Source organism: Hemitrygon akajei, chromosome 1 (assembly GCF_048418815.1).
Source record: "Hemitrygon akajei chromosome 1, sHemAka1.3, whole genome shotgun sequence".
Classification (NCBI taxonomy): domain Eukaryota; kingdom Metazoa; phylum Chordata; class Chondrichthyes; order Myliobatiformes; family Dasyatidae; genus Hemitrygon; species Hemitrygon akajei.
This window is the reverse complement of record NC_133124.1, coordinates 101,901,457-101,925,974: the sequence shown is the minus strand read 5'-3', so window position 1 is coordinate 101,925,974 and position 24,518 is coordinate 101,901,457. Positions and strand designations below refer to the sequence as shown.

At 42.5% G+C, this 24,518-nt stretch overlaps 1 protein-coding gene across 2 annotated transcripts in view; it reads left to right on the top strand.

Moving 5' to 3' along the window:
• LOC140729142 (1-phosphatidylinositol 4,5-bisphosphate phosphodiesterase gamma-1-like) overlaps positions 1–24,518 on the top strand; it is a 254,092-nt gene that overhangs the window by 88,808 nt on the left and 140,766 nt on the right. For both annotated transcript variants that reach the window (XM_073048590.1, XM_073048598.1), the window contains exon 2: positions 22,619–22,768. In XM_073048590.1, coding sequence (XP_072904691.1) covers positions 22,619–22,768 — 150 coding nt within the window. The remainder of the gene's footprint in view (positions 1–22,618; positions 22,769–24,518) is intronic.

Below are 24,518 nucleotides of genomic sequence, written 5' to 3'. Positions count from 1 at the left end.
CAGGGTCGCATTCCACAGACATCTGGGTGGGTTGTGTAGCGACATTGGTGGTGCAGGGCACAGAATATCGGAACTTTGCGCTACTGGTCTTGCCTCGACTGTGCGCACCTGTGCTATTGGGGCTGGACTTCCAGAGCCATCTCGAAAGTGTGACTATGGCATATGACGGGCCCCACCCACCACTCACTGTCAGGAATCCTCAGTTTGGTGGGACTTCGCCATATACTCCGTTACCACACGCACATACACCCCGAACCCCACATCCCGCCCAGCACCATGTCGATAGCTGTGCTGCTGACACTATTTGCAACCTCTCCACCCTCAAGATCCCTCCCCCATCGCTGTTCACCAACCTGACCCCCGACTGTAAACCTGTGGCAACTAAAAGTAGGAGGTACAGTGCGGGGGACAGGGCCTTTATTCATTCAGAGGTGCAGCGGCTGCTCAGGGAGGGGATCATTGAGCCAAGCACAAGCCCATGGCGGTCCCAGGTGGTCGTTGTTCGGACTGGGCAGAAAAATAGGATGGTTGTGGACTACAGCCAGACCATCAATAGATTCACGCAGCTTGACACGTACCCCCTACCCCGCATCGCGGATATGGTCAACCAGATAGCTCAGTACAAGGTGTACTCGACAATTGATCTGAAATCCGCTTATCACCAGCTCCCCATCCGCCCAGAGGACCGCCCCTACACCGCCTTCGAGGCGGGTGGCAGGCTCTATCACTTTCTGCGCGTCCCGTTTGGTGTCACAAATGGGGTCTCGGTCTTCCAGAGGGAGATGGACCGGATGGTGGACCAGTACAAACTGACGGCCACATTTCCCTATCTAGATAACATCACCATCTGTGGTCGCGACTGGTCGGACCATGACGCCAACCTCCAACGTTTTTTCCAGGTGGCCGATGCTTTGAACCTGACTTATAACAAGGACAAGTGTGTGTTCAGAACCACACGACTCGCTATCCTTGGGTATGTCGTGGAGAACGGGGTCATTGGCCCTGACCCCGACCGTATGCGCCCCCTGTTAGAACTCCCTCTTCCCACTACTCTCAAGGCCCTCCGGCGGTGCCTGGGTTTTTTTTCCTATTACGCCCAATGGGTTCCCCATTACGCAGACAAGGCCCGCCCCCTGGTCAAGTCTACCACCTTTCCCCTCTCTGCCGAGGCCCACGCGGCCTTCAGCTGCATTAAAGGGGACATTGCCAAAGCAACGATGCATGCGGTAGACGAGACCATTCCCTTCCAAGTAGAGAGTGACGCCTCTGACGTCGCGCTGGCTGCTACCCTCAATCAGGAAGGCAGGCCAGTGGCGTTTTTTTCTCGTACCCTTCAAGGCTCTGAACTTCGGCACTCCACGGTGGAGAAAGAAGCCCAAGCCACAGTGGAAGCTATTCGGCACTGGAGGCACTATCTCGCCGGCAGAAGGTTCACCTTGCTGACCGACCAGCGCTCGGTTGCGTTCATGTTCAGCAGCCAACAGCGGGGCAAAATCAAAAATGATAAAATTTTGCGATGGAGAATAGAACTCTCCACCTATACTTACGATATCCTGTACCGGCCTGGCAGGCTCAATGAACCGTCTGATGCCCTATCCCGGGGACCGTGTGCTAGTGCCCAGCTCGACCAGCTGTATGCCCTTCATGCCCAACTTTGCCACCCGGGGGTCACCCGGTTTTATCACTTCATTAAAGCCCGGAACCTGCCGTACTCCCTGGAGGACATCAGGACGATGACCAGGGACTGCCAGATCTGCGCTGAGTGCAAACCGCACTTCTACCGTCCTGACACTGTGCAGCTTGTCAAGGCCACCCGCCCTTTTGAGCGACTGAGTATTGACTTTAAGAGCCCCCTTCCCTCCACCGACCGCAATGTCTACTTTCTCAGTATTATTGACGAGTACTCGCGATTCCCCTTTGCCGTTCCCTGCCCCGACACTACTACCACGTCGGTCATAAAAGTCCTGCGCCAGCTCTTCACACTGTTCGGATATCCCTGCTATGTCCACAGTGATAGAGGGTCCTCCTTTATGAGTGACGAGTTGCGCCGGTTCCTGCTTGCTAGGGGCATAGCTACTAGTCGCACCACGAGTTATAATCCCCGGGGGAATGGCCAGGTGGAGAGGGAGAATGCCACGGTGTGGAAGGCCATACTTTTAGCCCTTAAGTCACAAGGGTTGCCGGTCTCCCGATGGCAGGAGGTCCTCCCTGAGGCACTCCACTCTATCCGCTCCCTGTTGTGTACGTCCACTAATGCCACCCCTCACGAACGCTTATTCTCTTTTCCCAGGAAGTCTGTCACTGGGACCACCCTGCCAGTTTGGCTGACGTCCCCGGGGCCAGTGCTGCTGCGTAAACATGCGAGGAGTAATAAGTACTCACCACTGGTCGAGAAGGTTCACCTCCTGCATGCTAATCCCCAGTATGCCTACGTGGTCTTGCCTGATGGGCGGGAGGACACGGTCTCTGTCCGCGACCTGGCGCCCGCCGGAGCAGCAGACCACTACCCCGAGCACTCCACGGTAACTTTGCACCCTGTACCCGAAGTGACTCCGCGCGCACCGTGCCCCACACAGACTCCGTATGCGTCTGTTCCAGGGCCCTCGCTCACACGCGAGGGATCCCTGACACCTCCTGTTGGGACAGAATTAACCCACTCTCCGCCTTCGGAGCACACACCACCTCCGGCACCTGTGCCGTCATCACCTCCGGCTCCTGTGCAATTGCAGCCGGAGCTCCGTAGATCGCAGCGAACGATTCGACCACCTGATCGACTTAACCTGTAAATATACTTGGGAATTTTTTTTTAAACAAAGGAGGGGTGAATGTGGTGAACTAGATATACCTGTCTGACTGCTCCTGTGGCTCCTCCCAAGACCCTGCTGACTACCCCTGTGGCTCCTCCCACAGACCCCTGTATAAAGGCGACTGTGGCCTGCTGCTCTCCCTCATTTCCCCAGGATGTAGTGTTGTTCTTCAGTCAATAAAAGCCGATATCTCACTACCTAAGTCTCGGCGTGAGTTATTGATGGTGCATCAGTGGCAAAATTGCTTAAGGTCAACAAAGTCAAGGTATTGGAGTGGCCATCTTGAAGCCCTGACCTCAATCCGATAGAACATTTGTGGGCAGAACTGAAAAAGCGTGTGTGAGCAAGGAGGCCTACAAACCTGACTCAGTTACACCAGTTCTGTCTGGAGGAATGGAACAAAATTCCAGCAACTTCTTGTGAGAAGCTTGTGGAAGGCTACCCAAAACGCTTGACCCAAGTTAAATAATTTAAAGGCAATGCTACCAAACACTAACAAAGTGTATGTAAACTCCTGACCCACTGTGAGAGTGATGAAAGAAATAAAAGCTGAAATAAATCATTTTCTGTACTATTATTCTGACATTTCACATTCTTAAAATAAAGTAGTGATCCTAACTGACCTAAGACAGGCAACGTTTTCTAGGATTAAATGTCAGGAATTGTGAAAAACTGAGTTTAAATGTATTTGGCTAAGGTGTATGTAAACTTCTGACTTCAACTGTACGAGGTGTAAAAATCTTTACATCAGGCTGCTGTCTAAATGTGCAATTTATAGTAATTTGTAATAAATAGTGTGTACCACAGGACAGTCAATATAACATAGAAATACAATTGTATCAGCGTGAATTAATCAGTCTGATGCCCTGGTGGAAGAAGCTGTCCTGGAGCCTGCTGGTCCTGGCTTTTATGCTGCGGTACCATTTCACGAATGATGGCAACGGAACAATTTGTGGTTGGGGTGACTCGGGTCCCCAATGATCCTTCAGGCCCTTTTTACACACCTGTCCTTGTAATTGACAGATCGTGACTCATTCCTGAGATCCCACTAACAGAAAAGCCCATTTTCAGCTATTTGATTCACTCCCTGAATCACTGGATATAGCAAAGATGAAATAGATATCCCTGTGTCTCCAACCAAGCTGTTCCAGTCCAGCTACAGCAGTCCAATGACTGTTGGAAATTGCCTAAAAATTTCAAAGCAATGTCAGAAAAATAAAACCAGCCCATTCAGACTAATGGCCATCCCAATTTGTCCGCTCTCAATGACAATTTTCTAGGTGGTAGTTGCTCAACAACAATCTGCACACTGACGCCCAATTTTTGATTTTACCAGCCACATTTGGCTCTAGATGTCGTTACAGACTGGATTCAAATGTGGATCAATGAGCACATAAGTAGTAATAGAAGTAGCAATTAGAGTAAGCCCCTTGGCCCCTCCTGCCTTCTCTGCCATTAATAAGGTCATGGCTGCTTTTTCTACCTCAGCAGCTCATGCCGATACTAACCTGTATTCCTTAACCTTCAGATTCATGACATTGCCATCACAAAGTCATCCACCTTCACCATTTTGGAGTTGTCATTGGCCAGATGAACCACCATCAGTACTGTGATTACATGAATATATCAGAGGATATCTTGAGGTAATTGATCCATCTCCTGCTCGTGGAAGAACATTCCATGAATCAACAGTTCAGTGGAATATTCCCTGGCTGACCAAATCAGAGCAGCTCCAGCAACTCTCGAAGCTCTACATTCTCCAGTTGACCAAGGACCCATCATTCTTTCCCTGAGTTACTAACAGGTTTCCTTCTAAATATCACAACATCCTGACTTGGAAGTTTTCCACTGCTCATTCACCACTGGCAAGTATATTGTGGATATACCGTATCTTAATCCAGAGGACTTGCAGCCTTTCTCAATGGTAGCTCGCCACCAACTTCACAGTACCCTTAAGAATGCCAGAAAAACCAAGATCCCAGGGAAGTGTGTGCACTAAACACAGGCTTCCACTCCCTCAGTGTTCAGGAGGTTGTGGATCATCTTGAAGATTTTTCTGGTGTCCAATATTACATTTACAGAAAGCGCACATGATGGATATGCTCATCTTCACAGTCCGAGCAAACAAATTAGTTTTGTGATTAGCTGACCTCTAGAGTAGTTGAGGAAAGTGCTGTTCTTCGGAAAGTGAGATGTTCGCTTGCATCAGTGTGAGGAATCCTGCAGCCATACACGTGCCGACACTTTATTGTTGCATTGAAAAGTCAGTGCTGGAGGAAGAGCAGTAAGAGGAACAAACCCGGGGGGACATGAGATACAGATGAAGAACAGGAGAAATTTTACAGTCGTCAGGCAACACCTCAGCAAAACTCCACTAATCTTAACTCCCAGCGGAGTGAAGACTGCTACTAAGGGGTCCCTATCCACTGCCTCTCCATTCTCAAACCTTTAAAGGTAACCTTCACCAGTCATTGGTCGATAGAACTCATGACATTTAGTAACCCTTCGCAAATTTCTTTGTATGACTTCGTTCCGGTATGACCTGGTTCAGGGACAGTTATTACCCTTCATTCATCCTGCTCCTGAACCAGCGTGGGTAACTTCACTCACCTCAACACTGAAAGTATGGACTCATTTTAAATACTCTACAAATCGTGTTCTCAATATTGTTTGTTTATTTGTTTGTTTGTTTACTTATTAGCTCAGTTTGTTTCCTTTTGCAGATTGGTTTTCAGTCTTTGTTTGGGTGTAGTTTTTTCATTGATTCTGTTGTATATTTTTGTTCTTCTGTGAATGCCTGCAAGAAAGTGAATCTCAGGGTAGTGTATGGTGATATATAAGTAATTTGAACTTTAAATTGAGATTGGAGGGAAAAAAAAGAGGAGAATAAAGAGATCAAAAGGATAATATTATCTTAACATTAGTGAAGCATTAATTAAGTATTGAAAAGATGAAAAACAATTCATTTAAAACAAAAATATGACATGCTGAGAGAGGAAAAGGTATTACATTTTCATCACAATCACACCTTTATTTCCTGTTTGCAGCTGTGTTTAGTTTTTAAGCTTACTAATATGTTAAATGTTATCAATCCAAAAATCAAAGATTAAAATAGAGCATTTTAAAGCAGAGTTCACATTCCTAACTGTATCATTATTCAAAGGCAGTCAGTAATACAGAAAATTGAATGTTTTCTGAACACAATAGGACGTTTGACTGTGTTGCCTGATAAGTGAATGCAAACCCAAAAAAAATGAACAAAGTCTGGCCAGAGGTTTTATTGGAATTGGTTGTCAGAGGTCCAGAGTTAAGCTATGAATACCACTGAATAGTGATTTATGAACATGAAAATTAAGGTCGTAACTTAAGCATTAATTCCAAGATAAAATTTTGCTGGTTATCTTGAGTTAATATGTATACAGTTGTTTTGTATGAACTTAATACTGGATTGACTATTTTGATTTATTGTGGCCACACAGAACTGAATATTGTTATTGTGGAAACTCAACGGCTGATTAAACAAGCAACACTAGAATCAAGTCCTGAAAATGCCTGTGCAACACTGAAGTGAGAATTGAGTGAATGTTTGTCATGGGATGTGGTGTTGAGAGTATCCTTGTAAATGCAGCACTTTCACCTCACACAGCCTGAATTGCCAGGTCAGCAAAACTAACAAGCAGTGTTTTATTGCAGCTTTTGCTCAACTGCAGCCGACTGATGTAAAATTTTGATATGTTGAGGTTGGACAGAAAGTGGTGGATACAGGCTAGTCTATCAGAGGCAAAGCCCTCCCCAAGGCACATGCAGCTCTGTCACAAGAAAGCAGCATCCAAAGACCCCAATTATCCAGGCCATGCCCTCTTCCCACCATGGACAGGAGGTACAGACGCCTTAGGTCCCACAGCACCAGGTTCAGGGACAGTCATTATCCTACACCCATCAGGCTCCTGAACCGGTGTGGATAACTTCATTCATCACTACACTGAACTAAGTTCAACTATCTACAGACTCACTTTCAAGGACTCTTTACAGTTCATATTTTCAGTCGTATTTTATTGGCACAGTTTTTCTTCTTTAGTAGATTGGTTGTTTGTCAGTCTCTATCTGTTTATTTATAGTTTTTCATAAAATTCTATTGTATTTCTCTCAGTTCCTGCAAGAATATGAATCTCAAGGTATGGTAACATGCACATGCTTTGAAAATAAATTTATTTTGAATTTTGAGATGACGGTTAGAGGGCCGTCATGCAAGAGTTGGAACAAAACCTGTTTGCTTTATGTGAGAGCCTCCTGGGAAGGATACTTCAGGCAAGGGAAGATGAGCTGGAGATGAGCGTCATTGTAATGGCGACATACTATTGCTTTAAATGCAGTCTTTGAGACAGAATATTAGTTATAAGCCAGGCAGTGCCTGTCAATCTGTGGTTCCTGTGAACCTCTGGCATTGCCAATGAAATTCAAATCCCTTTCGCAAAAAGGGAAGCACTGCCTGCAATTTTAGTGAAGGTCCACTGGTGCAAGTTTGTGCCCAGATTGTGACCATGGCAAAAATGCCTGCAGTCCACAATTGAATGCATGTAGGCTTTTCTTTGTCTTTCTGTTGTAGGCAAGAATTGTCACAGCTGACAACATTTGGCAATGGGTTATCTTCATCTTCAATATTTGCGCATTGTTGATGCCAATGTGGCTGGAATATATTATCTATTTTTGGCACCACTCATGGTGCCCATCATATTGAGAAGTGTCGTGCAATATAAGGACATGGTGGAAGTGTCCAGATCTTGGCATCACAACTGAAGGTAGGCCAAAAATTTAGCAAAGCTCTTGCTGCTAGATCTGGGGGCTTTAGTAACCTTTCCTCTTGGTCTTTGGTAGGATAGGGAAATTATAGAGAGGGTGCATGAGGCAAGATAGTCCCTCGCTCCTCTGCTTCTCCTCCTTTTATTAGGAGGGAGCCTATTTGCCCATATTAAAGGAAGAGCGCTTCAAAACCATCACTAAACTGAGGGGAATGTGTAGGAGAGTCTTCATTGCAAGAGTGCTTCTAATGGTACTGTCTGATATGTTGGAACAGTAACAGCAATGGCTGAGCAAGCTTGAATAACTAGTAAAATGTAATGCTGGCCATGGACTTGGATGCCTTAATATGTTTTGTGTTCTAGTCCATAACTGCATGAAACAACGAACGATATATAGTCGAGGAGAAAATAACTAAACCAACTCTTGGAAGAAAGCTGCAGGGCAACAGTGCACATATTGCTGCATGAAGACCACAGGCGTCTGAATGTTATAGAGACCCTGTATCTTTTCTTGCTTCACTGTTCCTGTAGAGTGCACCACTGGTGGGACACCACTGCGTTACTGGAGCACACTGCAAGTGGCCGTGAACGATGCTTTTGATAATGTAGAGTCGGATTCGGACTGATTGGCAACATTCAGGGTTGACAGGCTGCATGGATGGACTGGCAGTGAATGCTGCCATCCCGAGAAGCAATAGCATTTTCATACTTCTTGATAATGCTGCCGTGTCCTTGGAATTCTGCTACTTGGGGGGGGGGGGGAATAAGACAGCAATAAAATAAATGCCAAATAACTTCTGTTGAATTAGGGAGAAATCATCCAAAGTTCACCCAATACCAAGTTTGGATGAGGTCAGGTAGATGCCCAGTTGGTGTTTGTGAAACCCCCTGATTTCCTTGGCTGCATAGATCTAGGGAAAACACTCTCTGGTCCCACTAAACTCCTGAGACTGAGACGACTCTCCTGCCCTAAACCCCAGTTTGTGTGGATGCTGTGTAATTCGTTACCCTGTTATAGATCAGTGCCATGAAATAACAGACAGCACATTGCATACGATTAGAGGAATTATATTCATGAATCTTAACTAAAGGGTTAGTAAAGAAAAACTAAAAGAAAAGTCCCATTTTAATTAAACAGTCAAATGTGCACAAGTCTTCAACAATAACCCAAACAAGCTGAAAACAGAACAGACTGCTCTTACGGAACTGTTAAATGAAATACATACAGCATAACAGTAAAAATATGAACCAGGGCATTACATTTGAGCCAGGCATCAAAGGGACATTAGTTCCTTCAAGGAGGAGAGCTGGCAAAGAAACAAAGGGAGGACAGATACCAAGTGAAGAACGTAGAAGGGAACAATTCAAAAGAATGAGCATGCACTTTCACATTGCAGTGTATCAAACCCATGCCCATTCATTCCCATTATATGGATCAGTGATTCCTTATTTTTTTTTATTGAGTACCCACTTGCAGATAACTTTCGGGGATCTTCCACAATATTTTTTTGTCTTAATATCTTAAATACTAATTAGATACATCACATGCCAACCTTCTGCTTTAATTACGTGTTGAGTTCCGAATCACTAATTCTTTCCCATGACCTCTCCGAATTCTCTCTCTGACCACCATTTTTGTCATCCTTTTTCCAAACCTCCATAGACTTACAATTCCACCTTTCAATAATTTCTCCATGTTCCCCTCAAAGATGATGCCATGGTGTTTGCACCAAGGTTTGGGCTTTACTAACGTAGACGGTCAATGGAATGAAACATCACCCCACTCACTTCAATTATTCAGAGCTTCAGTGAATCAATTTATTTGCAAGTCATTTCAGAGAAATCTCCAGGGATGTAATGGCTCAAAGGATTTACAAGAGAGTTCACATCATTCACCACTGCAACTAGGGTAAGAGAGCTACAGAAACCCTTGAAAAGATCCATTCTTCCCTTCCAAGAATGTTTCAAGAGTACTAGCAGAGAAAGACCTTGTGGTAACTTAAGGTCTAGTCTCCACCCATCCCCTTAACTAAATTGGTGTCTTTGCTGAATCCCAGCAATAGGGCATTTATTAGGGCTTAATTTGCATAATTGTCCTAAACTATTTGAACCTAACAATTGCTAACCTACTTACAGTAAATCATAGCAGCACAGAGAGGCCATTCAGCCCACAGATCTGTGCCATTTCCTTGTGCAACAGTTCCATCAGTCCCATTTCCCTGCTTTTTACCCACATCCCTGATTTTATTTTCCCTCAAATCACTATTAATTTTTTTCTCTTTGGCAAATAATTGAATGTTATCACAGCCAGTACTCATTGTCTAAACATAAGCAATTGTAACATGGGGATAATTGACTAAAAACATGGGGAACTGAGCTAATTTTGTGGTGGCTAACTGGTGTAACTTTAATGCTTACATCGTATCAAGATCAAATTGCACATCACAAACTAGAGATGGCACCAGACCCTCCGAGTAGTCTGACTCACCTACTTACAGTATAAGGTCACTGAATCATATGAGCAATTGCCTCTCCAAGTGAGTCAATATGATAGAATCCACTAATGCACCTGGAGTGAAGCCCATCCTCCACTGTCTGAAATGCCCTATTTGGTTGATTTATTTGATGTGATTTGTATTTCAAGTGACTGAACAAGGCTGGAGAAGTACAAAGGTTTGCAGGCAGGCAAATTTGTTTGTGCAGTTTATCAGGGTACAGCTGCTGCTAATACAATAGAGTCAGGCAGTTCCAAGTATAAAGTCCATCTGTAATGTAGCCAAGGTCACAACAGTGCAATGTGAGCAAAAGACTTTAGAAAATGTACTTCCTACTGCTAATGGAAGAGCCCTTGTTGACAAAAATTATGGTCAAAATGGTTCTGGCCCCTCCAGACTGCAGTCATTTCCAAAGTTCAGTCTATAAATTGAGAAGCTGTTTTACATATAGTCACTGCTTTTCTGCTTCTAGGAATTATTTTCTGGATAGTATTAGCTCTGGAAACTCTAATGTTCGTAAATGGAAAGCTCAAAAGGAAGCTTTGGGAAGTCCAAAACCTAAACTTCTGCACTTCCTCAGTTTTACTTTTGATTTCTCTATGTTTTCCTCTGGCAGCCTCGATGAAGGGATAGCAAGGAGCAGGCTATCGAACTATTTGACCATTTTGGTAAACAGCATAAAATTTCATTTTTTGATACAAATTCCAATTTCTATGTAAAAATTAAAGGAATCAAAATAAATGAATCGATAAGACATTTGTTCAGTTTATCTACATATAATATTGATTCTTTTTATTGCTATGCATTTCTTTCCTAAAGCTGTGGCTCTGTGGTATAGAGTATCATGATGGACTTCCCCACTGTCAACAAGTCAAAGGAGAAGGTTATCAATTTCAGGAGAAATCACTCCACTCATACTGTTGGTTACATCGGTGGCACAACAGTGGAAACTGAAAGCAGTTTCAAGCTCCTGGGAGAGCACATCTCACACAACCTTCATGGTCCCAGGACATATCCTACAAAATTAAGAAAGCTCACCAGCGCCTCTACTTTCTGAGGGGCTGAAGAGAGTTGGACCATGCACAGCAATAGTCACGTTCTTCTGGTGTGCAGTAGAGAGCATCTTAACATGCTCACTGTAGGGTACATAAACTACACTGCTGCTGACGGGAAGGCTCTATGATGGATAGTCAAAATGGCCCAACACATCACCAGCACTAGCCTTTCCACCATGAAGGACATATATACAGAAAAGTGCTGTTGAAAGGCCAACAACATCACAAGCCACCCTTCCTGATCTTGAACTATCTGTCCCATTCTCATCAGGGAAGAGGCTACATAGCATTCACTCCTGGACTAGCAGATTCAGTTACTTTCTCCAAGCAGTAAGGCTGATCAACACCTCCACCCACCACCACTACTTTATCATTTCCTGTCAGAGTCACCATATGCACAGACACTGCTCCGCCTAGCGTCACTTTATGTATATGAGCTAGGTTTTGTATTTATATTTCTTGTATTTTTAATTATTGATTTCTTTATCTTATTTGCTGCCTTGGATCTGGATTAATAAATATTTCATTCTCCTTTACACTTGCATACTGGAAGTGACAACAGACGATCTTGAATCTTGAATGCATCAACCACAGTCATTCTTCAGATGTTAGCCTTGACAGGAAGCAGGGATAGGCTGTATAGGGAAGTAGGGTCTGTTATTGCTGTGAGTGAGTTGACAGTTGAGCCAATTCACATTCCCATCTGGCTACCAAATGTGAAAAAGCCATGGATAACAAGTAGTTTTAAGAACTAAAGCCCTTCCCCTATTTCTAATTCATTGATGTTCTGGATAAGTGTGGCTACTTCATCTTTCTTTGAACTGGGATTATCTAGAATAGTAGTCCAGGGATTAAATCTGGAGTTTTTTTAGTTTTTCTAAAGCAATCACAATTTCCCAGTAGCACAACAGGGTAATCTGATTGGTTTCCATGTCATGAGACCTTATGAATAAAACTTAAGCTTCTTGAGCCTATTTACACCTTGAAACAGAACAGGAATCTGACAATGCTGGAGCCACCCTGTAATATCCAGCAGATGACATTTAAAGAATCATACTATTTACTGCATAACCTTGCCAGGATTTGGACACTGTCCTTCCAACTAATGAAACTAAAGAAGTGGGGAAGAGGAGGACAGATTGAGTCACCTAAAACATATCTGTGAAATCTGTGACCAAAAAAATGCATGACTGTGATCCAATTAAATCCAACTCCAGTTTTCCCTTCATCAGCAGTTTCATATCTGAGATTCCCTCTGTTAATGACTGTCCATCATATCCTTGGCTCCAGTGCAAAAAAAATCACAAAATAAATGTTGCAAACCGAGTTTAAAAAGCATAGCATTACATATTATAATGAATCATTAAATTAATCATTTTTGTGCACTCCTGTTGTTCATGCCTTTCCCTGTTTTGGTTATGCACATTGCTATCCCAGTCAGTTCCAATATGACTGGCTGAAGGCTGCATTTGGCTTTGAAGGATTAGCCGGGTCATTGGGCATGAGGATGGGGCCCATATCTATGCTGATGGAGTTGTCCACCAGTTCTAATTTGGACTTGAAAACAGCACAAGAACAGACCCTTTAGCCCATGATATCTGTGCCAACCGTGATGCCAAGTTAAAACTAAACCTACCTGTCCTCACACAAGCGAACACGTAGTATGCTAGAGAATTCCTAGAAGCATGGTTTTCCACAAACAGTTCTGTAAACAGGCATGTAGACTTTGATCCCAGTTATGACCACAATGCACAAAGTTCACCGCACAACCAGTCAGCGACCAGATTTCATCCCTACACCACAACTGAGTTTCCATAATGACGACCAATCAGCTGATTGATAAATCTATAAAGGCCAACCACTCAGAAGATGCACCACAATTTACTGCGCACTGATAGTGTCTCCTTGTATGGTGACAAACCGTTTGCAAGTAAATTGCCAAGATCAGAGAACAACTCAACCCAATCATAAGCAATTTCCCTCTACTCTGTCCATATTTATGTATCTTTCTAAAAGCCCCAAATGTTTCTATTGTACCTGCTTCCACCACCCGCCCTGGCAGCCTGTTCCAGACACCTGCCGCTCTCTGTGTAAACAACCTGCCCCACAGGTTGTTTATATCCCTTAGCTTTGCTCCCTCTCACCTTACAAGCAGGTCCTCTATCTCAAATGGGTACTGCCCTCTGGAATGGTACACAAGTTCAAGCCATTTAGGGAGCTGACTCTTGTTCCATCATTATTGCTTATGTTTATAATAGGCCAGATTTGCTCAGTGATATACTTGTGTCCAGATCTCACAGTTAAGCCATCCTCAATGCACAGCGTCAATTCCTGCCATCATGCCTACAGCTGTGAAAACGAATGGTAGCGTCTCCTCATTTTCACTTTCTACTGGCTCTTTCATCGCTGCCCAGCCAGGTCAGAGCCTTTGGTTTCCTTTGAGGGGAAATCACAAGGGATGAGATGACAGGAGATAACAGAATAAGAAGTCCTGTTTATAGCACATTTCAAATGCGCTGACTAGTAATGTGGTTGATGGGATGTGATATTTGAAGAAACAGTCGCTCAGTTCAGTCCTACCGGTGAGTCCATTAAGGTTGCCTCAGTACTACAGCTGATCTTTAGGATGGCTCTCTTGATGATTGCTCGAGTGGCTCTGTTCTAAGTCTGTGGGGACAATGGTGTGGAGGTGCTTTTGTCCTTCTGTGAAAGGTGAATATCTGTTATTTTCTCCACCTCCTCCGATAGTACCTCCATTGTGAATCACAGATGCACATACCTCTGAGTTTAATCGTCTCCGAGATCAGAATGTGTTGGAGACTACTTCCAGCAGCCGAAGTCCACCCTTCTCCCTTGGGTTTTTCAAGGCACAGGCTGGCTGTAATTGATGCAAGCTTGCATTAAACTGTGATGACCACTCTTTGAAAGCATCCAGTCACTTAATAGCACTGATGGCCACTGCACTAATGTCAAATGAGCAGCCAGCACAAACTTTGTATGTTGCCTGCTTTAGATTGATTGGGAACAATTATTTATGCACCTTGATCCTGTGCAATTTATTCCCTTCTTTCAAATATCCTAAAGACCTCAATGAGATGACTTCCTAGTCTTCTACATTAAAATGGATACGTTTAGTAAATACATCAGGGCCTTCTGATTAAAACCTATTAGTCACAGTATCATTCTGGGGATTCTGCACTGAATACTGTAATATATTCTCCCTGAGGTGGGGTTGTCAAAACTGAATGTTTTAGTTGCACTCTATCCAGAACTTCATGTAATTGTAACATAAATTATTTCCCATTTTTTATTCCATCCCCCTTGAGATAACAAATCCTGATCATGCCCTGCACTCGGTCTGTAGAGGTTGAATGAAACGATGGAAGGAGTCAGGTTAAAGACTGATTTATGTAGCAATACCAAGCAAAAGCTGTGATACCCTGTGGAGGCTGTGCAAAATTTGGCAGCTTGGTGCAGATGATGTCAACTATTTCCTGACAGTATTCCACAGTTTCCTAGGCAACCAGACTGGCAACAGATGAGGACTGACCTCCTGGAAATGCTTTCCACTCTCCTTGTTATCAAGGCAGGGGCCCTGAGTTGCAAGATGAGGCTCTCAGCAATCAGAGGGATTCAAATACTATGATCAGTAATACAGAGCATCCTGCAAGTGGACATGTTCTACACAGAAGGGTATTCCGTGGTTTGCAGGCAGCCTAACTCACTATGTTACAAACAGGAATAATTTCAAAAAAATAGTTTAAATATTTAAAGCTATTTCTCATGAGTTTCATTTTTTTGATATTAAGCTAGAAATTACTACCATAGGCTGTTGAATGTTTAACTTCTTTGTTGGACAGCTTTCTGCACACTAAGTTTAATGAAGACTATTTTTATGGGGGTTAACACCTTTGTGAAACCTATTGAGTATTCATGCCATGGATAACTTTTAAGAAATAGTATTTTTATTTATTTGATCAATTTGCTCCCTTTCTCGAAATTTGGTTGATGAAGCAAAAGACAGTTGTTAACCTGTTTTGCCTTCAGGCATCCTTGAAGTTCCATGGTTCACAGTGAATTGAGCAACATCTATGGAGGAAGAGAGATGATCAGCATTTCTGGACTGATGCAGGGTCTTAACCTGAAACACAAATTGGCACTCTACCTCCACAGATGCTGTGTGACCTTCTAAGTTGCTCCAGCAGTTTGACTTTTGCTAGTGTTACTCATGCGTGAGGCTGAAAAAAAATAACTCTAGTGATGGGAAAGGGATGGCTGTACATGTGATTTCCAGTACGAAGCAGATTACTAGTTAACCAGGAAGGCTGGTTCTTCACAGTATGATTGTAGTGTCCCTGCTGCTGTGATCAGATAACATGACCCTGATCTAAGGCTTCCTAATTTCAATGCCTGAGACTCACAATTAGCAGTTCCTTTAACATTAGGAATTATCTGTTACCTCCATCTAATTCCTAGCCTCTGATACTCTTAAATCCAAGGGAATTTAAAAAAGGAAAGATAAACTTGCAAACAGGGAGCATTAGAATGTATCCAGCCACATTAATACATGCTAAAGGTTGCACGCCCTTTGTAAAAGGGCACAAATCTGCTCTGTTTCGGACATGGTTTGCACAAGGATCAGGTGGCATACTCAGAATCAGCTGCTTCCTGATTTGGCAGCACTGGGTTATTCTTCTGGATGTTCCACAAGAGTCAACTGCTTCCTGCTGTAATTCATTGTTCAACTGTTGGCATGACAACCTAAATACTCAATGGCTGAGCCACAGGCAGATCAAGTAGGTCACAAGCCAGATCTACACATTTGAAAAATAAGCTACTGCTGAGCAGGTTGGAAGCAAAGTTTACCACATTAACCTCCAACTCATGGGTTACGGTGAAGGTTAAAAACATGCAGGGTTGTGCTGGTTAATGAACAATGCCTAGAAGAAATGCATGGCATTGGGACCACAGTGGCTTAAATTGGGATTATTATTTACAACAGTAATTATATTGATCGCCAATGGGAGTGACAACTCTTAATTCAAACAAATGATTGGATCTGAATCATCTTAGGGACAAGTGTAGCTTCTAGCGAGGAATGAAGAGTTCCCTGTAGTTCAATGAATTCAATAGAGCAGTACCTTGTTACTTAAAGGTTAATTTTTTTTTGCCTGTTCTTTTTATTGTTTTCTCCTGCTCACCAAACTTTCTCTGTCTTACATTTATTCATGTAGGATAATAAAGAAATTGTTAAACTCAGATTTTTTATTAAGAACTTGGAGTGCATGATCATGCAAACATAACCAACCTCCCAAAACTGCATTCAGAAGACATTCTCACCTGAGTCGGATATTTCTGTCTTCAAGTCGAACTCAAAAAGTTGACTGAGCCCTCATTCAGATGAAGCATTAAAGTAAGGTCCTGTCTGGCTTCTTGGGTTGAGTAGAAATTCCCCCGGTGTCATTTTGTAGCAGATCTTGGGTATATCACTCTTGTGGTTTATACGTCCCTAAAACTACATTAGGAAAATAGATTATCTGCTCTTTATTTCATTGCTCTATGTGGGTTCACACACTGCGTAAATCAGCTGCCACACTTCATAGACAACAAAGTACTTTGGAATGTCCTGAGATTGTCAAAAATCTCATTTAAGTGCATATTTCTCACTGCCCCACTGTTAAGCCTTCTCAGGCTGTCCCTTTTCAAACTGATGCAAAAACTGTGAAATGATGGTTTCTCTTTAAATTGTAGGAAAACTCCCCTATAAGCTCTGAGGATAATTTCAGAATCAAGTTTGCACTGAGCAATGCAGATCAGGACTAGCCTATGTTCTGCCCAAAACTTGCACTAACAATAGCTGGAACATAATCATTGCAACCTGCTTGTATACAAGCTAGACTGGAGATTGTTGGTATATGACTTGTGATGGCAGTTCTTTCTGTAACTGAGAAACCTCATGACACTCAGCATTAAGACAGACATTGAGTGCTGAAGTTAAATGCTACCAGAGCTGAAGCAGTTAAAAAAAAGCTGTTCCATTTACTGACCTCAATCCTAGATTCTAAACATTGCATTAATATTAATTTTTCCAGTTTGTACACAGTCCTCTGAGACTAACCAAGGTAATAAGGTAATGGATCTAATTGATTCAAACCCTTGCTTCTTTGGGGTAGGCCTAATCTGTTGCTTATACCATTTATTCCATTAGCAACAACCCTTTTATAAAGATGAAAAAAAATAATTGAGAGCTTTACTTAAATCGAAAACATTTAAATGTGTATAAATAAAAACACAAAATGCTGGCAGAACTCAGCAGGCCAGACAGCATCTATGGGAGGAGGTAGTGACGAAGTTTCGGCCCGAAACGTCGTCACTACCTCCTCCCATAGATGCTGTCTGGCCTGCTGAGTTCTGCCAGCATTTTGTGTTTTTATTTATTTCCAGCATCTGCAGATTCACTCGTGTTGCCTTTAAATATGTATAAAACTAGGTGATGAAATTTTGAGGCACTCTCTCAAGCCCTAGCTATTCACAGCACTAGCCCACAGTCACATATGGTTCTCACTTGATCTGCTTTCTTCATATGCCAGGCACTGCTGGCATTGCTTGTTTCTTCCACCCCTCCCCTCCCCACTTCTCTACTTCTCTCTCCCTTTCCCGAGAAAGCTGCCTGCTACCTTGAGGACGATTGTACAGGTTCTCATTGAAGTGGTGATCCTACGTTTCAGTCTTAATGCTGAGTGTCACGGGGTTTCTAAGTTATAGGAATGATCACTACCAAGCCTAATCGTGTCCCAACCATCTTCAGATTAACTCTCATGTTAGTAGCTTGCAGTGACAGGCAGGAGAATCTGAAATTAAAACAGAAAATGTTTGATATACTCAGCAGGTTGGGTAGTAAGTATTCTCAATAGCACTTCCCCACAAGGCTGTGTCCTTAGTCTCCTACTCTACCCACAGCAGTATGTCTAGATTCCGATCTAACTCCATCTACAACTTTGCAGATGATACCACCATAGTGGGCTGTATCTCAAATAATGATGTTGGAGTAAAGGCGGAGCTTGGTGGTAGGGTGTCATGACAACATTTCTAAGAGTATCAGCAAAACAAAAGGGCTTGTCATTAACTTCAGGGAGGGGTGTGATGCACATGCTCCTGTTTCCATCAACAGTCCTGAGGTCAGGAGGGTTGAGAGCTTCAAGCTCTGAAGAATGAACATAAAACGTTGGCATTTACATATTACTTTTTTCCTTTATAGTTACCACACACTGAGTGGCTGCTTTATTAGGTATCTCCTCCACCTAATAAAGTGGCCGCTGAGTGTATGTTTGTGGTCTTCTGCTTCTGTAGCCCATTCGCTTCGAGGTTCAATGTGTTGTGCATTCAGAGATTTTTTTTTGAACACCACTGTTGTAACATATGTTGTAACATTTGAGTTACTGTTGCCTTCCTGATAGCTTGAACCAGTATGGCCTTTCTTCGCTGACTCTCTCGTTAACAAGCTGATTTCTCCCATTGAACTGATGCTGAGTGCATGTTGTTTTTTCTTTTTCACACCATTCTCCATATACTCTGGAGAGTTGGTGTGAAAATCCCAAGAGATCAACAGTTTCTGAAATACGCAAACCACCCTGTCTGGCACCAACAATCATTCCACGGTCAAAATCACTTGGATCACATTTCTTCCCCATTCTGATGTTTGGTGTGAACAACAACCAAACCTCTTGACCACATCTGCATGCTTTTAGGCAGTGTTGCTGCCTCATGATTGAATGATTAGTTGTTTAAATTAATGAGCAGGTATACAGATGCATAATAAAATAGCTACAGAGTGTATTTTAATTTTTCTTCCGTGTCTATTTCCTTCTGAAATCATCTCTAAGCTAATAAGTTACTAATTGTGGTACTGAGCTCTACTTTCTAACCACTACCCGAGGAATGTTATTTTCTCTAGTTGCTTGAAATGAATTCCCTATAAAAACAGAGGTCATAGATGTAGGGAAATTAGAGACTTTACTCAGGTAGTGGTTATAGAGTGTGAAATACCGTACCTCATTAAATAACTTAGATGGGTGGAATTCTGTTCTTCAGATCTACCTTGCCAATCTATTCAAAATATTCATTTTCAATATCCATTCAAAATTTCAGCTGCTAAAAAAATTGGTATGTGACATACAAGTAAGTCATTTAAACAATTTCAAGGGTTCAAAGGTACAATTTAATGTCAGAGAAATGTATACAATATACATCCTGAAATACTTTCTTCACAACCGTTCACGAAAACAGAGGGGTGCCCAAAAGAATGAACGACAGTTAAATGTTAGAACCCCAAAGTCCCCCCCAGCTCCCTCCTTCGCACACATAAGAGGTAGCAAGCAACAATCCCCCCTCCCCCCACTGGCAAAAGAAAGCATCGGCATCACCACTGAGCACTCGTGTGAGCGGGCAAAGCAACGGCAAAGACACAGAAATGCAGTTACCCCGAAGACTTTGCGATTCACCCGGCATTCAACATACCGCAGGTTCTCTCTCTCCCTAATAAGGGAGAAAGAGGTGTCTCCATTTTCCCAGCAAAAAGAGAGACATAACAAACAACTCGCAGGTTTACGATGTTAAAAGTCCGTTACGTCGCTTTTTTCAAACTCTGTGCCTGAAGATTACAAAGATCCCGGGTCTCCAGGCGCACAGTCGCAGATAACCCGACTAGCGGGCAACACACGGGTCTCCTGTCATGACACCGATCCACCTGTCTCCAGAGCCCAGAGATCTGAGCTTCCGAATTCGAGCCGGACTTGATCGTGGAACCCCGAGAGTGGGTCCCATTCCAGCAAAGAACTGTAGTCAGCGTGTAACTCCAGGTCAGGGTCTTCAAAAGAACTCTGAAAGGGAAAAATAGAGATACTAAAAATGGAAATAGTAGATGCAAGCAGAGGAGTCGCTGTTAATTTTTGGTATTAAAAGCTAGTATAGTCTTCAAATGAAATGTATAAAATAAACTAAGCCAAGGCATAGTTTTGCTTACTTTTATTTTATCTTAACTGCTATTTTGATTTTTAATATAAAATTTTAATATCATGAATACCACAACAATATATTTTGGGGTGCAAAGAGGTAGTATTCAGCATAAAAACTAAAAATCTGGCAAGCAGAATAGTAAGAGTTTGTTAGCACATTGCAGGCATAATTACAGTGTGGAGACACAAGAGACTGCAGATGCTGGAATCTGGGTCAACACAAAAGGATCTGGAGGAACTCTGAGAATCAGACAGCATCAATGGAGAGAAATGAATGATGAGTACAGGTGAAGGGTCCTGCCCCAAAATGTCAACTGTACAGTTCCCTCCATTGATGCTAGCTGACTTGCTGAGTTCCTCCAGTCCCTTTTGTGTTGCTGCATAATTTATGTGTGACAAGCCTGTGTTCTACATGTGTAACTCGGAATATATAATGGAATAAGTTGACAAAAATTAGCAAGGGGAATACAGTTTTGCGGTCAGGTCAGGAAGTACACACATACACAAGAAATTCAATATGATGTTAGCTCATTCTTTTTAGCATGACACATCAAAAGAGATCTCAAAAAAATATGAAGCTAGCCACTTCAATAGAAAGTAAAAGGCAGCGTGTTTTGTAAATGACATGAGTGTTGACGTACAAAGAAAGTTGACTTTCTGTGTCAGTCACTGAGAGTAAACATGCAGATGAAACAAGTAGTAGTATGTTGGCCTTCATAGCAAGAGGATTTGAGAAGAAAGGCCAGAATACCTTGTTACAATTACACAGGGCCTTAGTGATCCTATTCTTACGTTTAGTTTTAGCCTTCTTACCTAGGAAAGGACAAATGTGCCACAGAGGGAGTGCAACAAGGCATCATCTGACTGATTCTTGGCTTGGTGAGAGTGCCATATCAGAGGAAATTAGGTCAACATGGCTGCCTTCACTAGAAGTTTGAAGAATGGGAGGAGATCTAAGTAAAATTTACAAAATGTTGACACTGCTTGAGAAACTGGATGCAAGAATGATGTTGCCCTTGGTTAAAAAGTCTAGAATAAGTTGGAGATTATGGGGGCAAGAAGTTTAAGGCTAGGGTGAGGGGAAAAAGACAATGATGAACTTGTGGAATTGATACCAATGAGCCTGTGCTGAATAAATTTAAGAGGGAGATTTATATATTTATAAATATAAATGGGATCAAGAGGTTAGGAAGAGAACTGTAATATGGCATTAAGATAGAGCAAGCTGCAAAATCAAATGGCCTATACCTTCTGCTATTTCCTGTGAGTTTATGTTATGCTCCTGTTTATCAGGTGAAACGAGGTTAGTGGGCATTTGGGAATTGGTTCTCTCATTCTAGAATAAGATTTAATGAGGACATATTAGTGACTGTCTATAGAGCTGTAAGGATTCCTACACTTAATTTTCTGACAGGAGGTTACCAGTGATTACCCAAATACAGTTTAAAATCAGAGACTTCATGGAGACTAGAAGTTGCTCAGGAAGCTCTGGCAAACTTCCTCATCTGGAATGCTTGAAGAGACTGCAGCAGGAGATTTTCTCCATTGACTTGGAACAATTTTGAAGTGCTCAGGATATTCTGGTAGAAGTGTTACGTTACATTTGTGATATCCTGATGCAGAATCTCAATCCGAAATGTCAACAATTCTATTCCCCCACAAATGCTTCTCGACCCGCTGAGTTCTGCCAGCAGTTTGTGTTTTGCTCCATGTTCCAGCAGCCAAAATCTCTTGAGTCTCTATTGATAGTGTTTTGAGAGCTTTGAAAACTTGCTAATCTAAGAGCCACAGCTTATCCAGCTGTTAAAAGTTCTTTAAACCGTTTCATAAACAAGCTTGTAAATGTTTAGCTCTTGTGCCTGTGATTAGCTCACTGCTGGCTGTAATGTAAACAATGCCCGTTTTCCTGATGCCACAGCCCATGTACTGTAGCCTTACAGCAGTTTAATAAAAATGTGAATATATTTACATGGGGTAACTATCTATTACCCTTACCAGTGGAAATCCATGCAATGATGCAGGATCCCACAACTTTAGTGGTAACACTTGCTGCAACTTCTGATAGGGAAAGTTCTGCAAGGTGAATGTAAAATCTTTCTGTGGGTTATTGGGAAGTGTTAGCAGCTTATGACTGACTACAAATTCTGGTCCATAATGTTTTCATTCAGTATTTCCCTTTTCACCTTTATAATATCAATTATTAGTGTATGCGCAGCATCATGTAACTATACCCTGTGTCTTGGGATTTTCAGCATAAAGAAAAGATTTTCACCACATCTAAAGATAGAGGGAATGATCACAATTTACAAAGCTTTACTTTGGGAGATGACATGGACAAAGGAATTCCTTGCAAAAACAAACATTAAGAATTTGCAGAGTCAAGAGCTATACTGCTATTCACTCAAATTTTACAATAACTTGAAAATGTTCCTTTTCTTTTTTATTTAGTTGACATACGGGAAATTAAGGAAATTCGACCTGGGAAGAACTCGAGAGATTTTGAGCGTTATCCAGATGAAGCACGGAAACTGGATGGCAACCTGTGTTTTGTCATTCTCTATGGAATGGAATTCAGATTGAAAACACTAAGCGTTTCAGGTAAATTGTTTTGATTATAAGACTGTTATCTAGGCTGACTCCCATCCACCCACAAGATTAGGAATTCCTCATTTTTTAAACAAGCGGTTTAGAGTCAATTGCAAAATAAATCAGATTAGATTAACTCAGATCTGTGGAATAAAGGTCCTTTAACTTTGGCCTAATAAGGAGCAGAACTCCAGAACTCAGAAAAAAATAAAAGGAAGAAAGTTATAAAAAATATTAAAAAGTCACCTAAATAGACAAGAAGTTTAAATGATATGACACATTTTCATTTACAGTATGAAGTTATAGACATGTAACTATAGAGGCATAGATTAGAGGCTCCTAATAATATAGCAGCCTTGACAAAAAACATGGGCTGGCTGTTGGGGAACTATATGTAGCCCATGACCTACAGTATTTCCTGAATGTGCATCCATCTTTCAATGCTTGATGGAAAACATAACCCCTGGTTAATTTTTCACAGAACACTGAAACCCGTCATTGTCTATTTCCATCGCCCGAAGATTATCTAATGTTGTACAATCCAAGCTGAACTGCTGTATTAGATAGATAGATAGATAGATAGATACTTTATTCATCCCCATGGGGAAATTCAACTTTTTTTCCAATGTCCCATACACTTGTTGTAGCAAAACTAATTACATACAATACTTAACTCAGCAAAAAATATGATATGCATCTAAATCACTATCTCAAAAAGCATTAATAATAGCTTTTAAAAAGTTCTTAAGTCCTGGCGGTTGAATTGTAAAGCCTAATGGCATTGGGGAGTATTGACCTCTTCATCCTGTCTGAGGAGCATTGCATTGATAGTAACCTGTCGCTGAAACTGCTTCTCTGTCTCTGGATGGTGCTATGTAGAGGATGTTCAGAGTTTTCCATAATTGACCGTAGCCTACTCAGCGCCCTTCGCTCAGCTACCGATGTTAAACACTCCAGTACTTTGCCCACGACAGAGCCCGCCTTCCTTACCAGCTTATTAAGACGTGAGGCGTCCCTCTTCTTAATGCTTCCTCCCCAACACGCCACCACAAAGAAGAGGGCGCTCTCCACAACTGACCTATAGAACATCTTCAGCATCTCACTACAGACATTGAATGACGCCAACCTTCTAAGGAAGTACAGTCGACTCTGTGCCTTCCTGCACAAGGCATCTGTGTTGGCAGTCCAGTCTAGCTTCTCGTCTAACTGTACTCCCAGATACTTGTAGGTCTTAACCTGCTCCACACATTCTCCATTAATGATCACTGGCTCCATATGAGGCCTAGATCTCCTAAAGTCCACCACCATCTCCTTGGTCTTGGTGATATTGAGACGCAGGTAGTTTGAGTTGCACCATATCACAAAGTCCTGTATCAGTTTCCTATACTCCTCCTCCTGTCCATTCCTGACACACCCCACTATGGCCGTGTCATCAGCGAACTTCTGCACATGGCAGGACTCCGAGTTATATTGGAAGTCTGATGTGTACAGGGTGAACAGGACCGGAGAGAGTACGGTTCCCTGCGGCGCTCCTGTGCTGCTGACCACCGTGTCAGACCTACAGTCTCCCAACCGCACATACTGAGGTCTATCTTTCAAGTAGTCCACTATCCAATCCACCATGTGAGAGTCTACTCCCATCTCCGTTAGTTTGTGCCTTAAGATCTTGGGCTGGATGGTGTTAAAGGCACTAGAGAAGTCAAGGAATGTAATCCTCACAGCACAACTGACCCCCTCTAGGTGAGAGAGGGATTTGTGCAGC